Source organism: Argiope bruennichi, chromosome 11, assembly GCF_947563725.1.
Source record: "Argiope bruennichi chromosome 11, qqArgBrue1.1, whole genome shotgun sequence".
NCBI lineage: Eukaryota > Metazoa > Arthropoda > Arachnida > Araneae > Araneidae > Argiope > Argiope bruennichi.
The window spans coordinates 24,605,199-24,626,718 of NC_079161.1; the positions used below are offsets into that span (position 1 = coordinate 24,605,199).

The following is a 21,520-nucleotide window of genomic DNA, read 5'->3' on the forward strand; positions in this document are numbered from 1 at the left end:
AGCTGAATTTTCATTATTTGAGGCAACGAATAAAAGAAAAAAATCTTGAATATGTTATTTGATGCCATGAAAACTATAAAACCGAGCTCAGTAGTTAATGGACGAGTATTTTCAATTTCTGACAATATTGTGTCCAAAATTAGACTTAGCTTTAAAATTTAGCCACCGTCAGTCGACATTTTATGATTTTTAAAATCCTATTTTCTTAGGAGAAATTAAAATTTGTGAAAACAATACAAATATTATTCAAAATTTTTGTTTAAGTTTTCGTTATTTTGTGTAAATAATATGCATATGTAATCTTTAATTCCATTGAATTTGATATTGATTTCGTTTTTTGTTATTTTATATTACTTAGAGAAAATATTTTTCCATATTTTATTTTTTTAACAAAAATTCGAAAACCGGCTAAAACCGGTTTTTTTGGAAATATGGAATTTGAAAAGCGGTTTTTCAAAAAGACGGTTTTTGTATAAACCCTAGTCTTAACCAAGGTTCAAAATTTTCTGCAGAGGAAGGGGGAAATTATTTTTATTTGGAAGGGAAGTATGCGAGAAAGTTTTAAGATCACTGCAGCTGCTTTTTAACGTGATAAAGTTTACAGTTGGCATACTATCTGTAAGCTTCTATATAGAATGACTTTTATTCAAGCAAGTATCATCAGCAAACATAATTAAAAATCATACAGGAAAGACAGACTTAGAATGGCCGAATTCGGCACATATTTCACGTATCGAATAGTAGATGGTCACCAAGAAAAGATTTTCAAATTATTAATTAAATAAATTAAAAATTAATCGAATTATAATCTCATTTAATCTTATTCTCAGTAATTTGAGAGTGCATTACGGAACACAAACTATTTACACACTATTTTTAAAAAATTTTAAACACTTCTAAAGATACTAATTTTATTTCCCAAATTTCAATAATATTGTTACGAAATTTCCGGGGATCATTTGGATAGTTGGAGTTATATGATGTGGAGAACGCTCAATCAGCAGGCGGCATTAGAAAATAAAACAACGACGTTTATTTACACGAAGACACACAGGACAGCACAAGGACGACAACTATATACAGCACACAATTATCTTCAGCCGAGACGGGAAGACAACAGCACACAACAGACTCTACTGCAGATAGTAGCGTACTGCTTAGTTCAGCACTCACTTGACTCCGTCGCTGCTCCGCTAATCCCTGGAAAACCAGTTCGATTCGGACTACTCTCCGATCTGGTTCACCACTACTCCCCGATCTCGATCTCGATGGTGGGTTTATCGGGGTACCCGTCCTTGGAGAAGGACTATCCCCTTAATGATGTGACTGATAGAGCATGACTTTTAATATAATGCCTTGGTACTGTTAATATTATTGAGTTAGTATTTCATATGTGGATTTGGCGAAGCTAGGTTTGTGATTGGCTTGATTTGAGTGAGATTTGGAAAGTCGATATGCTATTGGTTGTTACTGTAGGAGTGGGTGAGTGGGTAAGCTGCCAGCGGTAACGGGTCCTTACGATATGGATCAGTGCAGGGGAAGTTACATGTTAATTTTAATAGCACTAGATGGCGCCGCGAGCAATTAATGTTTACATTATTTAAGCAGGTAAGGTGAAAGGGTTGTACGAGTTAGTGAAAGGGTTAGATGTGTTTGAGGAGTACGTTTTTTGGTCTTTTTATTCGCGGATTGGGATCGTAATTAGGGATTAGTTTTATAGCTTCGTTATCTATATTTATAAGGTTGTTATGAAAGTTAGTGGCTATTTTTTGTATGAATTTTTTGAGAGGTGGGTAATCGAGAGCTTTATAAATTTCAGAGTTGGAGAGATATCTGGGTACTTTACAGATACTTTTTATAATTTGATTTTGTTGCTGAATAATTAATTTTAGGTTACTTTTGGCAGCATACCCCCACACTGGGCAGGCATATGTGAGTACTCACCACTACTCCCCGGCAGCTGCAGCTCCTTTTATAGGTCTCAGGAGGCGGGGCTAGAAGCCTCTCAATCAATCAGGAACGTTCGAGGCGTATCTCGGTTCTTATTGGACGGATCGGGAAAATTCTCGATGTTTCGGGTATAATCTATTTTGGCGCCAAAGTCGCCCAATTCGCCGCCAAGTCGCCAAATGGTCGCCAAGCTCCGGGACCTCCTATGGAACCAACTATGCTGGGAAGCCGCATCACAGATTCGTAACAATATTTTTAAAATATTACATTTTTAAGAATATTTATGTATATTTTATAATAATTTTTTTTATGTTATTAAATTTTTTTCACGTGCCCTGCAATTATATTAAATATATTTTTCGTTTGCATGTTATTGTTGCAGAAAAATTATTAATTAAAAGTTCTTAGCTTCTTTATAATTTGTTTCATAACTTCCAATAGTATATTGAAAAAAAATCGCATTGTTTAAATTAAACGAATAGCCATGATTTATCTAAAATGAATCTGGATGAACAAGGCATGATCTTGTCAATTCCTCAACGTTATAAACAACTGCAATACCTGATTTCACTTAGATAATTAGTAGACCGATTTTGACTGCATTCCTGGTGTTTACAGAAGTGGTGTCCCAGAAACTTTCTCGCATATTCTTTATTAAAGGTGTTGCATTTCTTTCCTTCTAGGTACCGATTGTGGATTAGGGCCGGGACAAAAAGTGTCTGAGTACTCATATTTTTATTTTCATAGTCCCACACACAAATGATTTGTGTTTATTAATATACTAAAGAAATCACAGTATGACTTTTCATCGATGAAAATTAAAAACTGACACAGATTTTAGTAATAAGAACAAATACCAAATTTATCTAAGTCGTTCCATTTTCAAATTGTCGTGTTTACATGCATATACAGACTAGCTGACTATCAACCCATACATAGATTTAATACCAAATTTAATATTCATCTACAGCGTAGGTACTAAAACTGCATACCAAATTTCATCCATCTAGCTCATAACGTTTAGTAATTATTTTCGCTTGCAATCAGACAAATTTGCTGGTATGGAATCCGTTCAAAATTTGAGAAATCTACAATTAATTTTTTAAAAAACTCACATACTATCTGTCCAATTTATTGAATTATCGTGCGCATAGACAGAGAAATAAAAATTCAAAATTCTGTTGCCTGGCTTCGAGATTTATCATAATTTCGATGTCGAAATTTTTTTTATGATTACAATACCTTTTTCTTTCTTGTACACATGTGTAGTACAGAAAAAGCATTGTAAAGGTCAAAAAATTCGAACTCGAGATTTTGAGAAATCTCCACATTTCAGACCACCCAAAATCCGAAAAACACTTTTTTGGGAAATGTCACAGACAGTAAAATGGACAAAGTTATCTCAAAAACGCTTTGAGCTGGACGGTTAAAATTTGGTTTATGGTCTTCAGATCAAATTTGAAAATTTCTATCAAATTATGTGTAAAAACCGTTGAGAAGAAGTTCGTCTGTCTGTTCGAATATACATGATAAATACAAGACGAAGAAAGCTATATAAGATTCGGCACACAGGTTTCAAATCCAGAGTATAAACACTTGTTATATGTTGTGCCAAGTCGAACAAAAAATTGTCTGTCGATCTGTCTGTGCTTTCAGAAATATGCAAACATAATAATTCCAAAACGCAACGACTGAAATATATGAAATGAGGTGTGGGATTTTGTGACTACAAGTGCAGTTTTGTAACAAATCTTTGTTTTAATAGGTTGGGAAAAAAAAGATCTAAAGCACACTATTAACCGCATGCCAGGGATTAATCGCCAAATGACTCGCCAAAAATGACTCGATAGATTCAGTAAAAATGCTGAATTCACGCCAAAAGTCAATATTTCGTAACTATCATATTCCAGTATCATGCAAGGCGTTCTCTGGCATGGCAAGTTTATTAGAGAATATACAATAGTACTCCCGTTGATTCTCTGTCGATTTCGTACATGAAAAAATAAAAATACGCCATTTTAATAAAAATTAAAATCACCTTTTAAATGGAAAAAAATGGGCTAAAATTAAAATTTTTATTTATATTTATATATAATTTAAGCTTATTAAATACTTCATTCATTGAAAATATGCGTTAGCTTGAATTTTATGCATATAAGTTTCAGTTTCTATCCGATTATTAGCTGCAGCAGCAGTAAGTCTTGAATAGGCCAAATTTCTAATACTCACTCTGTATTTACTATTGTGTCATTGACAGATTTAACAAACTCAACACTCAATAGAAAATTTAGGGTTAGTTAGTTTTGCAATTTTCATAATTCCCATTCTCAGATTTCTGTCATTTTCAGGTTCTACGTGGGAACGAGACCCACTATTCTCATCACAGATGTGGATTTGCTGAAAAGGATTCAAGTTTCAGATTTCCCAAAATTCATGAACAGACCTGTAAGTTGAAGATATTTACTCTGCTCAACGCAATTCATTAACTTCAATTAAAATCTAAAGTAAATATATTACACTAGGGGACTCCGCCCCCTGTAATATATTTGCTAACTGCTAATGCTAATGCTTTAAATATTTTATATAGCAGAAAGCAAGTCTCAGCTTTGTTTCTTTACATGCGAATAAATTTGAAATTCGCCTGTAGCTTGAACGAAACAGAACTATCATATTTGAAGCATCATATTTTGGTTTAGATTTTATATTATAATAAAATACCGTGCATAAATTTACAGGTTATAGTAACAATCTGCTACTTACTTAGTCTTATTTTTTATTGAAATGATTTTATTGGTCATTTTTATTTATTTATTTGTTTTAACGATACCGTTTTTCAAAAATATCAAACATTTTCAAAAGGAAACATAATTTGAATACAATTATATTGTTACGCAACTTTTTATGCTCATATATATAACTTATCCCGCCAAAAATTAAAAAAGAAAGTGGCAGTTAATAGGTACTCTTTTTTCTTCTTCTTTTAATGGGTATTCTTTCTTTTAATGGGTATTCTTTCTTTTAATGGGTATTCTTTCTTCTTTTAATGGATATTCTCTTTTAATGGGTATTTTTTTTTCTTCTTTTAATGGGTATTCTTTTTTTCTTCTTTTAATGGGTATTCTTTTTTTCTTCTTTTAATGGGTATTCTTTTTTTCTTCTTTTAATGGGTATTCTTTTTTTCTTCTTTTAATGGGTATTCTTTTTTTCTTCTTTTAATGGGTATTCTTTTTTTCTTCTTTTAATGGGTATTCTTTTTTCTTCTTCTAATGGGTATTCTTTTTTCTTCTTCTTTTAATGGGTATTCTTTTTTCTTCTTCTTTTAATGGGTATTCTTTTTTCTTCTTCTTTTAATGGGTATTCTTTTTTCTTCTTCTTTTAATGGGTATTCTTTTTTCTTCTTCTTTTAATGGGTATTCTTTTTTCTTCTTCTTTTAATGGGTATTCTTTTTTCTTCTTCTTTTAATGGGTATTCTTTTTTTCTTCTTTTAATGGGTATTCTTTTTTTCTTCTTTTAATGGGTATTCTTTTTTCTTCTTCTTTTAATGGGTATTCTTTTTTCTTCTTCTTTTAATGGGTATTCTTTTTTCTTCTTCTTTTAATGGGTATTCTTTTTTCTTCTTCTTTTAATGGGTATTCTTTTTTCTTCTTCTTTTAATGGGTATTCTTTTTTCTTCTTTTAATGGGTATTCTTTTTTCTTCTTTTAATGGGTATTCTTTTTTCTTCTTTTAATGGGTATCCTTTTTTCTTCTTTTAATGGATATTCTTTTTTCTTCTTTTAATGGGTATTCTTTTTTCTTCTTTTAATGGGTATTCCTTTTTCTTCTTCTTTTAATGGGTATTCTTTTTTCTTCTTCTTTTAATGGGTATTCTTTTCTTCCAATTATTATTTCATTATAGAACTTGCGTGGACGTCCGCCAAACAAAAACAAGAAAAAACAGCTGTTCTCCCAGAATCTGCTGCAGCTGAGAGACAAGAGGTGGAAGGAAATCCGCTCAATCATCACTCCTTCTTTCACTGCGTCCAAAATGAAGCAGGTAAATAAAATAACGTTTCTACAACTTAAATGTTTGGTTTTATTCACTTTAGAATTTCTTATTTCCTGCTAAAGTTTATTAAATAGAAAATAATTACTTTTTTTCGTTCTGCCAATCACAATTCCTTGTTTCCTCAGTATACGAAAAAGTAAAGCTTATTTTAGTTTAGTACACTTATATTAATGTCCCTTTCTAAAGCAACGCTAGGGCTATTTGTGAGACGGACCTGGTAATTTTGAACCGCGGTCAGTTGACGAGGACGACACCTGAGCTGGCACCCTCTTCTCCAAACTCCACTAGCAGGGGGACATTTTGCCCAGACGGATTTAACGTATACCAGACCCGATTATTAGCGTAAGAGCAAAGTTTTGGCTAAGTTGCCCTGGACAAATGGATAAAATCAATTTAATAGCAATTAAAAAGCCAGATAAAAAAAACATACTCATTTTTCCCAATGTTTTAAGGCTGCTATTAGTCAAGGATCGCCAAGAAACTCGCCAAACATGATACGAAAGAATCAGCAAAAGGGCTAAATTCCCACCAAAAGTTAATATTTCGTGAGTATTCTACGCCAATGCCATGTAAGGTGTTTTCAGGGACAATACCTTTATGAGAGAATATAGGAGAAACTTTTGGTGAGACAATTCAAGCTGCAGGTTTCAACATCTATTGTAAATGGGAAAAATGCTCTTTCAGATGGCTCCTATCATGAATTCGGCTATCGATTCATTGATGAACAACGTCGAGAAGAAATATGCGGCAGGCGAGGAATTCGATATCTACCCAATGTTCCAAGGCCTTACGATGGACGTTATTGGAAGGACAGCTTTCGGAATCCAGACAGACACACAGAACGACCCAAACGATCCCTTTTTGCGAGCTATTAAAATTATTTTGCCTGGAGACATCACAAGCCCCGTTGTACTCCTAGCAAGTAAGCGGCGTCGAATTCTATATATTTTTAAAGAATAAGCATAAGCATTATCTCCACTAATAATAAAATAGAATATCTGCGTGTGTATTAAGGTGCTCTACAATTTACGTCACTTATTCAAATTTGTCTCAAATATGCAAATTGATCATATTTTTTTTCCTGTTTGGAAGGGCACATAGATGAAATAATGAATAAATTGAAACCAAACATTCATCAGATTCTATCCGAATCTATGTAACTAATTATCTTGAAGTTAAGAAAATCTGGTTACTTTAATATCGATTCATATCTTCTATATCATAGAACATTTGTCAAAATATACTATATTAATTTTTTTTAAACGTTGATAGTTAAAACAGAGTATAAAGAATTGTGTAGAAATCACAATGCAAACTCGCATTCATTTTATTTTTAAGGATATTAGAATTCCCTTTTCACTGTAATAATGAAGTTGAAAGCAAAGAAGAAGCTATAAAAGACAAGTAAAAATTTATTAAAACTATAAACTCCTATTAACATCTTCAAAAAGGTTCCTAAAATTAATTTAATGAAATTGAAATCTGCTATCGCAAATTTGAAGTTATCACGTGGGAACATTACTTTTTTTAAAATCACATGGCATCAATCCGACTAAAAACATGTTCTCACACGACTTATATTTTGTAATCTCCAACATTTAGAAAATCAATGTTTTTCGACCATCTCAAAATCAATCGAATTCTAAAAATTTTTTTCTAGAGGCCAGGACTTTTTTTTTGTGTGTGAAAACTCAGTTTAGACTGGTTTTAAACAATCACGTGATTATCAGATTACGCATGCGTCGATATTTAGAGAACGATTATTTTCTCCCCATCTCAAATTCTTTCAAGCTTCAAAACTTTTTTTTTTTCCGAAAATTATTAGATTGAAACCAGTTTGGAATGATCACGTGACTATTGAATTGCACAGTCGTCAACTTTTAGAAAAGCGACAATTTTTCATTTCAAAATCGTTCAAGCTCCAAAACTTTTTTTTTGTCAGGTAGAAAAATTGAAAATTAAAAAAAAAAAATTATGCAAAACTTTTAATACCTCCCCTTGCTGTTTCACGTTCATTCCATTTTTTTCTCCATAATTCATCGAGGGATAACTTCTGACGACCCTGCCCTTTATTGGCCAGACAGGAGAATCTAGTACATGGCGGACATGCGTGCCAAATTGTAACTTCTTTATCATTTTCTAATAATATTAAAAGCGAAGAATTGATGCCTCAAAATCGATAAATCGCCAATTTTCTGACCTTGCATTTTGAGGCTTCAAAAATTCCAAACCGAATCAACATCATGTGCTCACATGATAAAAAGTCATTCCAAAGACACATTTATAATACACTCCTTGAAAAAATGTGCAAGATTATGATTACGAATAATTAATCAGTTTGATCATCAACAATAGAGCCCTTTAAAAATTTCAAGAAAGAACAAATGTGTCAGAACATACAGTATCTTTTCTAAAATAAATACATATTTATTCTATAATAATTTCAATATTGGCTATGTTTTAATTATTTATTTATTTAGAGAGTTTTCGATCCCTTGCCATCTTGTGGAACTGGCTGGGCAAAATCAGGTGGATAATTCTGAACAAAGGCACGGACCCAGTCAAAGAACTTCTTCAGACTTACAAAAATATAATAGCCACGAGAAGAAACAAAGAGGTTCGTTCTTCAATATTTTTATTTTCTCCTTCCTATTGGTACGAAAATTTGATCTCCAGATTTTGTTATTCAACACATTAAGTTTGAAAAAAAATATATAAAATAACATTTGCCTTTCAATCCATGTAGAATAACATTTGCCTTTCAATCCATGTAGAATAACATTTGCCTTTCAATCCATGTAGAATAACATTTGCCTTTCAATCCATGTAGAATAACATTTGCCTTTCAATCCATGTAGAATAACATTTGCCTTTCAATCCATGTAGAATAACATTTGCCTTTCAATCCATGTAGAATAACATTTGTCTTTCAATCCATGTAGAATAACATTTGTCTTTCAATCCATGTAGAATAACATTTGTCTTTCAATCCATGTAGAATAACATTTGTCTTTCAATCCATGTAGAATAACATTTGTCTTTCAATCCATGTAGAATAACATTTGTCTTTCAATCCATGTAGAATAACATTTGTCTTTCAATCCATGTAGAATAACATTTGTCTTTCAATCCATGTAGAATAACATTTGTCTTTCAATCCATGTAGAATAACATTTGTCTTTCAACTCTTACATGTAGGAACAAAACAAGTGAAATTTTTCACGTGCTCTTAATAACTTTATTGGCGGTCGGTCAAAGCAGTCAAACATCGCCAGGGACTGATAATATTTTTGAAAAATTAATTTTAACACTAGAACTACCAAGACCGTCATTTTGACGGTTTTCAAATTTCACGCTTAAAAATTGATATATGTATTATTCTAGGATTTTAGGACAACTTTTAATGAAATATAAGTAAAATTATATATTCCTATTGAATTTTCACTCGGACATTTTAACTTCCATAATCAGTATGACCTATACCTATTTATACCAAAACCCGTAAAAATGACGGCTTTAGCCATTTCAAAGTTTATAATATTTTGTGGATCGTCTATGCAATGAGGGACATTACTACGTATTTGTATTCTTTTATACATAGCTTTGAGACATTTCCTGAAAAATTTGACTTACGGGGGTTGGAACTTTAATAGTGGCAACACTGCTGTAAAAACGCCAAGTGACAAAACCAAAGAATGTCCCATATACCACACGTTAGCTACATACCTACCTTACCTCTCAGCAAAGAGACTCGTGCTACCTACGTCACGTGCGTGCGGAGTAACGCGAAGAACTGATACTTTAGACCGCAAGCTAATACAAGGAAGTGTTGTCACGATGTTTTCAAAACAAGAAGTTTAGTTTAGTTATATTAACGTCCCGTTTGAAGCAGCATAATGGCTATTTTGGGACGGACCTCGTAATTTTAAACCGCGGTCAGATGACGAGGAGCTGGCACCCCCCTCTCCACACTACACCACACCAGAGGGGAGGACGTTTGGTCATGACGGATTTAACGTGCAACAGACCCCCTTACACGACGGTTCTTCGGTGAAATAGGGTCTCGAACCTGAAACCCTCCGGCTCTGGGCCGAGACCTTACCACCAGGCCACCGCGGCCCTTCAAAACAAGAACAACGAAGTTGGATAAAAATTGAATGTGCCGGAGGTCGTACAGCACAACAATGTCATGTAGGGCTTCAAGAAACTTGCGGGGAAATCTGCTTTTCCTTACAGAACTATTGCAAGATGGGTAAACGCCTTCAATGAAGGACGCCAAAATGTGGCAGATATGTTTCCTAATCCTAACGCATACCGTTCCCCCACAACAGACCGTCAATGCTCAGTATTACTGCTCATTTTTGGAGCCTCATCTCAGACCATCTTTGAGAAAAAAACGGCGACACTTTCTTCAGAACGTCCCTATCATTTTGCATAACAATGATCGGCTGCATGTAGCGCAAGCTGTGGCTAATTTGCTCGATCGATGGGGCTGGGAAGTACTTTACCATCCACCATATTCCCCAGATCTAAGCCCTTGTGACTTTGACTTAATTCCTAAGATGAAGGAACCACTTCGTTACATTCGCTTCAAAACTGTTCCAGACATTCTTGTGGCAGGTATTCAGTGACTTCCACATCGTTGGAAACGGGTTGTACACAATGCTGGTGACTATACTGAAGACTGTAAAACATGGTGACATGAATCACTTTTGTATTCCATCTAAATAAATAGTTGCCACTATTAAAGTTCCAACCCTCGTACATTTTTCATATGAGATTATATTGGTTGATCCAAAGTGTCAGGCAACCGTTATAATGGGATCTATTTTATTCCTATTATGATTCAGTTTAAAGCTAAAAGCTTTAACAGGATAAATGCAAATACAAACTGATTTTCTTAGGATTTTTTTATTAATAATTAATAAATTATTACATTGTTACGAACCTGTGATGCGGCTTCCCAGCATAGTGGTTCCATAGGAGGTCCCAGAGCTTGGCGACAAACTTTGCAACCATTTGGCGACTTGGCGACGTATTTGGCGACTTTGGCGCCAAAATAGATTATACCCGAAACATCGAGTATAATCTCGATCCGTCCAGTAGGAACGGAGATACGCCTCGAACGTTCCTGATTGGTTGAGAGGCTTCTAGCCCCGCCTCCTGAGACCTATAAAAGGAAGCACCCGCAGCTGCTGGGCGGTGGTGAGTCGAGTGGTGAACCAGTGGTGAATTGAGTAGTCGGAAGCGATAGAGAAGAGTGGTCGTGGACCAGTGGAGTCGTCTTAGTTGTGAACCGACGGTGAATTGAGTCGTGGACCAGTGGAGTCTTGAGAGTAGTCGGAAGCGACGGTTAAGAACTCGTCTTCCAGGGACTAGCGGAGCAGCGACGGAATAGAGCTGCTATGTATACTGTTGTATGCTGCTGTGATGTCTGCACGTCTCGGCTGAAGATAATTGTGTGCTTTATATAGTTGCCGTCTTTGTGTTGTCCTGTGGGTCTTCGTGTAAATAAACGTCGTTGTTTCATTTTCTACTGCCGCCTGCTGATTGAGCGTTCTCCACACCATATAACTTCCACTATCCAAACGAACCTCGGAAATTTCGTAACAATATTAAATGTTGTTTTTGTTAGTTATATTCTCTTATTTACATTAACTAAGTCAAAAGTTACAATGAAAGCCACGATGACCAAATATCCGTCAATTTGACGGGTGTGGTAAAACTATGTATATATTTAACATCGGTAGTTCTAGTACTAAAAAAACCTCTTTACATTCAACAATCATCACACTGAGACGTCCAACAACCTTTGGCAGTACCATCGCACACATATATTATGAGCGGGCATTAAAGGGTTAATAGCAAAATTTTAATCTGTATCAGATTTTGGACGTATTCAATCATAAAAATCCCTTCCTTCCTTGATAGATTACTTAGAAACACAATAATCTTTGAGTGATAAAAATTATTCCATCCTGTATAAACATTTTATCTGTATGTAATTTTGGACCAAGCTGATTGGCCTGTCTTTTTGAATGCACGTCAATGCGAAAGCTGTAGATACGTTAAAAGATAGAAAAATTATTTTTTTTATACGTGGAGTTGACATTAAACTATAAATCTCAAACTTTTATTTGCTTTGTGTTATTTAGAGCATAAGAACCATGTTTGTCCAGACTGCACCAATTACATGAGGCATGATAACATAACACATGATATGCAAAATTGGTTTGGTTTGGTTATATTAACATCCCGTTTGAAGCAACACTAGGGCTATTTTGGGACGGACCTCGTCATTTTGAACCACGGTCAGATGACGAGGACGACACCTGAGCTGGCACCCCCTCTCCACACCACACCACACCACACCAGCGGGAGGACGTTTGGTCAGGACGGATTTAACGTGCAACAGACCGCCTTACACGACGGTTCTTCGGTGGAATCGGGTCACGAACCTGAAATCCTCCGGTTCCGAAGCCGAGACCTTACCTCTAGGCCACCGCGGCCCTCATGATATGCAAAAGTCGATTAGATAAGTAAACATTTTAGATCTGTTTTTTAAACTATACATTCTGAATAGATAGAAAAAGCGATTGTAAAATAGCTATGTGGTACAATTGCTGTACAATTCAAGAATCAATAGACCTTTTTTTTTTTTTTTTTTTTTTTTTTGCAAAGAGCAAGCTTAGGAATTCTAGTTACCAAAACAATGCTTATTAAAAGAAAAGCCAACAACTTGATTTACGGGTTTTTTTTAAAATTGAGTTAATAGTTTGAATTTAAATTAAATACAAATAAGCAGCTTGAGTGATAAAATCAGAGCATCACAGCAGGATTATCGTGTTTAGAATAATGTTATAACAATATTAGATTGTTTAAATTGTTTTAATTAATAGTTATTTTTCAAATGTGTTAAAATATGCTTATTATAAAATGTTAATGTTAAATAGTTTATTATAAAATGTTTGAAGCAATTTTTTTTTTCCGTACGCCCAAAGGCACTTGAAAAATTGAACAGATCCACTCGGTAGATTTTGCATTATTTTTCGAACTGCAATGAGCACATCTTCCAGAAGACTTGATTTGTTGAGCCGAAGAAAGTTCTTTTGAAGAAATATATTGTTACGAAATTTCCGGGTTCATTTGGATAGTGAGAGTTATATGGTGTGGAGAACGCTCGATCAGCAGGCGGCAGTAGAAAATAAAACAAAGACGTTTATTGACACGAAGACACACAGGACAGCACAAAGACGACAACTATATACAGCACAACAGACGATTATCTTCAGCCGAGACGTGCAGCATACAACGGTATACACAGCAGCATACAAAACAGCATAAACAGCAACATACAACAAGTCTCTACTGTAGACCGTAGCGCGCAGCTTAGTTCAGCACTAGCTTCACTCCGTCGCTGCTCCGCTTACCTCTGGAAGGCCAGTTCTTTACCGTCGATCTCGACTACTCTTCGACTCCACTGGTCCACGACTCAATTCACCACTACCCGGCAGCTGTGGGTGCTTCCTTTCATAGGTCTGAGGAGGCGGGGCTAGACGCCTCTCAACCAATCAGGAACGTTCGAGGAGTATCTCAGTTCCTACTGGACGGATCGGAAAAATTCTAGATGTTTCGGGTATAATCTATTTTGGCGCCAAAGTCGCCAAATTCGTAGCCAAGTCGCCAAACGGTTGCCAAGTTTGTCGCCAAGCTCTGGGACCTCCTATGGAACCAACTATGCTGAAAAGCCGCATCACAGATTCGTAACAATATGATGTATAAGGAAGATTTTTATCGTATAGTTCACAAAAAATAAACCACCATACTTTAATAATATACGTTCTTCATTAAGTGGTTTGGAAATTGAGCCACCAGGCATTAAATACTCTTATACAAAGGGCTCAGAAAATAAACCAAACATGCTTGAAAGAGTAAAAGTGGATTTATATTCAGCCAATCTTGTAAATTCAGTAATATCTTGCGAGTTCTCAGAGAATGTGAAACTGTATGATAGCAAGTTCTTGCCCTAAGAGGACATACATTGTCGCTGTGCAACTTTTGCGCATGCGTGATCTAACGAGTGAAAATATGGGTTTACTTTAAACCCAATTTTAGGATGCGAATTCGTGTGACATCTTAATTAGAATTAATTTAATAATAAACATCGTCTTAATAAGATTACTGGTAGGAAAGTCTTAGGTTTTGTGGGTTAGTGGGTTCCTAGCTTACTTCCACCAAAGCTGTTCCTTGTATATGTGCTTAAAAGCACGTAAGTTTACTTAGCTGAGAACATTGATATATGCACTCAGTTATATAACTTTCGTACTTACTTAATTGAGCACATATTATATATATGCTCAATTAACTGTCGTGGAACAAATATCCTCAGATTGTTTTAGCTTAAAAAGTACAATGGCGCTGCTAGTAATGATCTCCTTATCTCGGTACCTTTCAGATCATTGAGGTTGTTTACAAAATGCCCTACACCATTTAAGGATGTTGAAAAAATATTCCATCCAAATGTCAACTACTTCACTATTCTTTAACTTCAATTGGCATTTCAATCAAAATAAATGAATAATTGGTTTTTAATCGTGATTCATTGATTTTACAGGCTAGACGACCAGATCTTCTACAGTCAATGATTGACGCAGAAATTGATGATTTGTCGGAAGTGACATCTGACGACCTTACAGCAAAAGAAGGCGATTCAAGTGAAAACGAATCAAAAAGTAATTAAAATTATAACCTGCAATCTAATGTATCCGAAGAAAATATAACTGTGCGTGTGTATTATAGACGCACCCTGCTTATCTGATTATTGAGATTATTTGTTAATGGAGTATGTTGATACTGATGGATATCCAAACTGCAAATAATGTCAAGTGTAAAAAGTTTACTTACGCATTCGGATTACATTTCAAAATAAATATAGATTTCATCTATACTTATAATAAAGCTCAATGTGCGTGTGTGTTGGCGCTGTAGAGGCCAGACCGTTTAACCTACAGCTACCAAATTTGGCACATGTCTATCGTGGGAGTAGGAATGTGCACCTCAGAACTATTTTTCCGAATTTTTAATTAGAATTTTAATTAATTAAAAATTAAAAGATTTTTTCGCCGTTTTTCCGCTATAATTTCCGAAAATATTACAGCACAAAAAGGATTTTTACATGATACTGAAGATCAAAATCTTTTAATGATACTAATGTTTTAACCAAAAAAATTAAATTTCTATTTTTAATGAATTTTTTTAAAAATAATTTAATCATATTTTCCAACAATTTACTTCGCATAAAATAAAAATAAAATTTCATCTGCACGTGTAAAAGGGAAAGAATTAGTTTTTATCAATGTGTTGCCATTATATTGATAAAAACTCAAATTTAAAAATAAATCAACTATAATTCTAAATTAAAAATAAAAATAATTAATTTTCAGCACGTGTCTGTATAAAATGAAATAAATATGACATTGATTTTTTTTTTCTAAAAATAAAATGTAAAGAAAAGTTTTTAATAATTTAGATATTGTAAAAACCTTAATTCAATAAATCAGCTTTATTTAAGACAAATATAGTTTAACATATATCTTTTCAATTTAAGGCCCAGTGGCTAATTTTTAAACTTTAATAATAGAAATACATGTATAAAGTTAGTCTAAATGAAGTAAATAATTACATAGTATGTAAAATGATTACATAGTTTACAAGTTTTAATTTTTTCATAGTTACATAGTTTTTATTTACAATAATTACATAGTTTATAAATTCTTTGAAAGATGAATGTTTAGCTTTTATCTAGATCGTCTGCTCTGTGAATCATATTTAACAAAATATTTTTCAGATACTAATATTTTAAATAAAAAGAATTACTTTTCAATCGAATCAGTCTCTAAAACTTGCTGATTTATGAATATTTGAATATCACTTTTCAATAAAAAGGGTGATTTTAGACCACTTCATCGACCGTTCCAAAGATGATTTCCAAGATTATAAAAATGTTGATTGCTATCAACTATTCTCTTCAAAATTTCCTAAATCGGTCAAATTTGATAAAAGAATACAGAAAAGTCCATTTACTTATTTAAGAGTGGAAGTGTCAAGAATATTTCGCAGAATATGATTATGTGGTGAATGCTTATAAGCCAGTTAACAGCTACGCTACACGAGCAATTGCTTTTGTATTGTGGTCATGTTACTCGGTTTGCGAATCACAAGGTCCCAGGTTCTATCCTCTCGCATCACAATCCGCCATCCTCGATCATTACAAAGGGCTGTATAAAATTTTATTATTTTTTGAAGTAGATTTATATACCGAAAAAAAAATAATGTTATTCATGTCATTTAAATCCTTTTGAAAGTAAGACTAAAAATTAAATTTTATGGCGAATCTAAGAAATTTTTGTTGAATAATTCACGAGATATTGCATAAATTATGAAAATAATTCTGTAGTGCAAACAAGACTAATGCTGAAAGACTCATATTTAATAAAAAAAGAACAGTTTCAATAAAAAATGTTTATATTAATTGCAGTTTAATCATTAGTATGAAATTTTACGGGAGCAGACAGAAAATTAGAGAGATAGTACATTACGGCTTAAAGCTTTTTTAATAGTATGAGTGATACGACTTACAAATTTTAATTTATTTGCTTTCATCATACAGGTTCGACCTCCAGTAAACTGATCCGGCGGATGACAGACGCTGACATTTTAGACAACTCTGTTCTATTCTTCCTAGCAGGGTAATGCCATTTCATGATCTTTAAACTTATTAAACCAATATTTTAAATAATCCATTTATTCGATATGTAACGATGTTTCAAGTAATCATGACGCCATTCAATATCATTGAAAATTATTTCACATATCTTCGAGAATAAATTTGAGGAAAGTATGAAAATTTAAGGCGGGATCACGATTGCGAATCAGCAAGTAGCATCTCCGATTGCAATCAGACAGGCTTCCTCTGAGCGGATTTTTCACAACATTTGGTCGAAATCTACAAGTCTGGAATGAAGACCGTACGAAAAATTTCATCCGTCTAGTTCAAACCGTTCTTGAGTTATCTTTGTCACGGACAGACGAAGATCTTCCCAAACCGTGTTTTTCGAACTCAGAAAGATCTAAAGTGAGGAGATGCGTCAAAATCTGGAGTCTGAATGTTTTGACAATTACTATACTTCCTCCGTACTTCGTCTAAAGTAAAACAAAATTGCACCAAATAACTATAGGAATGGTAGCTAATAAGGTTTTTTATAAATGACTCAAATTTTAAAAAATAAAAATTAATGTGTTTGTTTGGATATTGTAGAAATGCCATGGTTCGCTTTGTATTCTTTTATCTCCCACAAAACCATACCATGAAACATTTTTAAAAAATCCTACTGAACATTATTTTGCAAATTAGAAAGTTAGAAATTCTTCGTACTTTTTTTTATACAGATACGAGACCATTAGTACAGCTTTGGCATTTACTGCACACCTGCTCATCCATTACCCTGAAGCACAAGAGAAAATACGACAAGAGGTTAAACAACTTTTGGAAACAGAGGTAAAAAGAAATGCATAATAATCCTTAGACGTACTATAATTTTAAATTTGAAACAGAATTTCTTGTATTATCAATTTAATCAAATTATAGATAATTATATTTTTGGTTCACATTTTGTATATTTTAATACTTTATAGGGGGAATTAAATTATTACTCTGTAAATGACTTACAATACCTGGACCAAGTTCTCCATGAATCTCTAAGAATGTATCCTCCTATCTATTTGTAAGTAGCGACTTGAAAAATCTAAAATTTTCAATCTGTAATAACCGCATTTTTAATCTAACAATTAGCCATGGAAGCAAAAAAATCATCCCTTTTCCAACCCATCTAATTTACAAATGAAGCAATTGCCAAATTTGTAAATTGAATAATAGAATATTCATATTTAATTACATTTTTCCTCATGTTTTCATATAATTTTAAGAAAAAAAAACCCAAAAAAAAAGTATAGAGAAATATAAATTGGATATTTTTTTCAAAATCTTAAAGATCAATATTTTACTGTGCACAGGATTTTGAATTTAAAATTAGCCAAAAATTACTAATAACTTGCGGAAAAATATTAAGTTTTGAAATTATGCAAGCTTTTTTTATAAAACTTTTTGAAAAAATAGCTTAAAATAATTTACAATTTTTTAAAAATTAGAAAATCTGATTAAATTTTAAGTAAAAAATTATGAACAATTTATCTGAAATGTTATGTGACACTCAATGATGATGATGGTGTAAAGTCGCAGTAAAAGTTATTTTGAGCATATGCACGGAATGTCAGTTTAATAGGATATATTGCTTTTGAGAAATCCTGTGCACAAAGTTTGTTTTTGCTTCGAGAAATCCTGCACACAATTTGTTTTTGCTTCGAGAAATCCTGCACACAATTTGTTTTTGCTTTGAGAAATCCTGCACACAATTTGTTTTTGCTTTGAGAAATCCTGCGCACAATTTGTTTTTGCTTTGAGAAATCCTGCGCACAATTTGTTTTTGCTTTGAGAAATCCTGCGCACAATTTGTTTTTGCTTTGAGAAATCCTGCGCACAATTTGTTTTTGCTTTGAGAAATCCTGCGCACAATTTGTTTTTGCTTTGAGAAATCCTGCGCACAATTTGTTTTTGCTTTGAGAAATCCTGCCCACAATTTGTTTTTGCTTTGAGAAATCCTGCCCACAATTTGTTTTTGCTTCGAGAAATCCTGCCCACAATTTGTTTTTGCTTCGAGAAATCCTGCGCACAATTTGTTTTTGCTTCGAGAAATCCTGCGCACAATCTGTTTTTGCTTTGAGAAATCCTGCGCACAGTTTTTGTTTTGAGAAAAATTACGTTGGAATAAGAAAATAATAATAAAAAAATGTGAACAAAGTAAGGCAAATTTAGCCCCCTTCCTCCACGCACACACACAGAGAGAGAAGCATAGGTCCTACCCTTAGTTAGCTTAAATTTTTCCATTTTTTGAATTTTTAAGTTGTGGTTTTAAAATGACTTATGTGCAACAAAGAATGCTGCGGTTGAACGTGTTTTGACTTTCGAGTAGAGGATGTCTGTGTTTACAGTTAGAAAAGGCAATCGATGTATTTTCTCGATAAATCTGACAGTTTTGATTGTATCGTTAAAATTTTAGTACCAACACATTCAAACAAGAGCAATTTAGGAAAGGCAATTTCTAAAAATCTGTACGAAACTTAAAAAAATAATATAAATGCAATTCGATTTTAGTTTCTATCAGAATTTGAAGGATTTTGAGCCTCCAGTTTTAAAAAGTGTTCCTATTTTCATGTACACAAATACCACCATTTCTTATTAGCATTCGTTTTTTAATTTTTGTAAATAATTACCAACTTTTTAATGTAGTCAGAATTCCAGTAGAAAAGTTCATTGCCTAAAAATAGAATTGTCAATCACTGAAGTAAAAAACCTTGAACAAAAGTTTCCAACAAAATAAAGCTAATAAATCAAAGAAAATCGCCAAAAGCTCATAAAAGGAATGAAAAGCCTCTTCTGCTTTGCGATTAAAGGAATTTTGTGACATATCTTTCCTTTACAATGCTTTTATCTGAATAAAATAGAAATCGCTTTTTAAAAGATGCTGATACATGCTAATAATATATTCTCAGTTTCATAGGCCGAGAATGTGGCGAAGACATAGATCTTGGCAAAATGAAGCTGAAGAAAGGAATGCCAGTTCAAGTGCCGCCCTGGAGCTTGCACAGAGATCCCGAATTGTGGGGCCCGGATGTTCATGAATTCAAACCAGAAAGGTGATGCCTTTTTTCCAATTTTAGTATTAAACATTATAAAGTTTCATACTAAATATAAGCTTTTCTTTTACGGAAAGAATGCTTTTTAATTTATTTTATTAAAAATTTATTCTTATAACATAGAGTTGGTTAGAGTGAAAATATTTTTGGGTCTTTTATTCAATTAATATTAACTATTGAATTAACTGTCACTACATTTTTTTAAAACTTCAATATTTCTAAAAAAAGTTGAAGTATTTATAAAGCATCAAATGTTATAGTTACCAAATATTAAATCATTTGTTGATGGCTAGGTACTGTCAAAGTCATAACTATAGTAATTAAAAATGTATTTCAAATGTTATCTTTCATATATTACTCGTATATGGCAACAGGAAGTTAAATATACAATTTTTAGAATTGCATTTAATTGTCCATAATATAAATGTTTTAATGCAAAATATGAAAATACACAAACTTCTCATATCGTATGCAATTTTAATTTTTAATTAAAATGAAAATATTTCATGTCATTTATAAAATAAAATAGTGTGTTGAAATATTCGTATCTTCTGGAAAAAATGCAACATATGCCAGATATTTTTTGAAAATAACAAAAATTTCATTTTTTTATAAATTCATAATTTTTGAAGAATGATAGAAATGTTAACTAATATTATGAATTGCAAGAAAAAAAATGAAATAATATATTAATAATTTTTTCATTGAATAGAAACAGAAATACTAAAGATAGATTTTTTTTTCTTTCTATATGAAAACATACTTAATTTTTTTAAGTAAATATTTAATAAATTACCACAAAGTTTTTATTAAAACCCTTCCCATTCTGTATAATCTTTGTCAACAAAATAATTGTGTTTATATCTATTAGGTTGCAGACATATTAAATATATTTTTACATGCTTTTATGCATATGAAATACCTATATTGCGTGCCGTTTACTGCAGCTATCCTTACCTTATATTTTAAAAATATATTTAATTTTAAAAATAAAAAAAGAATCAATAATATATTATCAAGGTTAGAAACTTCAGATTATATGTTCCAATCTCTTGAATTTTTCACAAATACTACTTCAAATTGCAAGCTCTTATATGCATCTTTAAATTTAAAAAAAAATGATGATTAAAAGAAACAGATATACACTTATGTTTTGTACAAGTGACAATTTCTAAATGTATAAGAAAGAAAATATTTAAAATTTTTAAAATAAATGAACATTTATAATAACACAAAAAGCAAATTAAGTTACAGAATACTTAAAATTAAGTTAAGTTAGAATTTAATTGATTTCGACTTAGAATACATAAGTAGTGTCAGTTTTTTTAAATTGCACTAGTTCAAAGTAACAAATAAATAGTAGCAAGTAATTCGACAAAAATTTCGCTATCAATTGAATATTTTAGAAGCTATTGTATGTTAGATAAAATCAAACGAATATAATGCAACTTGATTTTAAAATTATATTCAAGTATTTACAAATTCTTTAAGGAACACGCTTCTTTAGATTGCAGCTGTAAAGTATGCAAAAAGTCATTAAAAACAAACACGAATTGCTTATCACAAGAGAGCGATATTTAAAACAAAAAAGGGCGGAAACAACAAACGATACTTCCGTGATTTTTTGTGGCTCGAGATTAATTAAATAAAGTAGTAAGTTAATTAATCAAAAGTAAGATGTAAATGAGTAGCTATCTGGAGGTCTTAATT

At 32.7% G+C, this 21,520-nt stretch overlaps 1 protein-coding gene across 3 annotated transcripts in view; it reads left to right on the plus strand.

The window, feature by feature from the left end:
* The window catches only part of LOC129957010 (cytochrome P450 3A9-like), a 44,789-nt gene that overhangs the window by 17,780 nt on the left and 5,489 nt on the right, over positions 1 to 21,520 (plus strand). For 2 of the 3 annotated variants that reach the window (XM_056069115.1, XM_056069116.1), the window contains 9 exons: positions 4,299 to 4,395; positions 5,849 to 5,986; positions 6,683 to 6,920; positions 8,479 to 8,615; positions 14,613 to 14,730; positions 16,668 to 16,746; positions 17,447 to 17,555; positions 17,693 to 17,781; positions 19,667 to 19,810. In XM_056069115.1, coding sequence (XP_055925090.1) covers positions 4,299 to 4,395; positions 5,849 to 5,986; positions 6,683 to 6,920; positions 8,479 to 8,615; positions 14,613 to 14,730; positions 16,668 to 16,746; positions 17,447 to 17,555; positions 17,693 to 17,781; positions 19,667 to 19,810 — 1,149 coding nt within the window. Of the gene's footprint in view, positions 1 to 2,156; positions 2,194 to 4,298; positions 4,396 to 5,848; positions 5,987 to 6,682; positions 6,921 to 8,478; positions 8,616 to 14,612; positions 14,731 to 16,667; positions 16,747 to 17,446; positions 17,556 to 17,692; positions 17,782 to 19,666; positions 19,811 to 21,520 lie in introns of those variants that run through there. The other variant, XM_056069117.1, reaches the window with a different exon arrangement.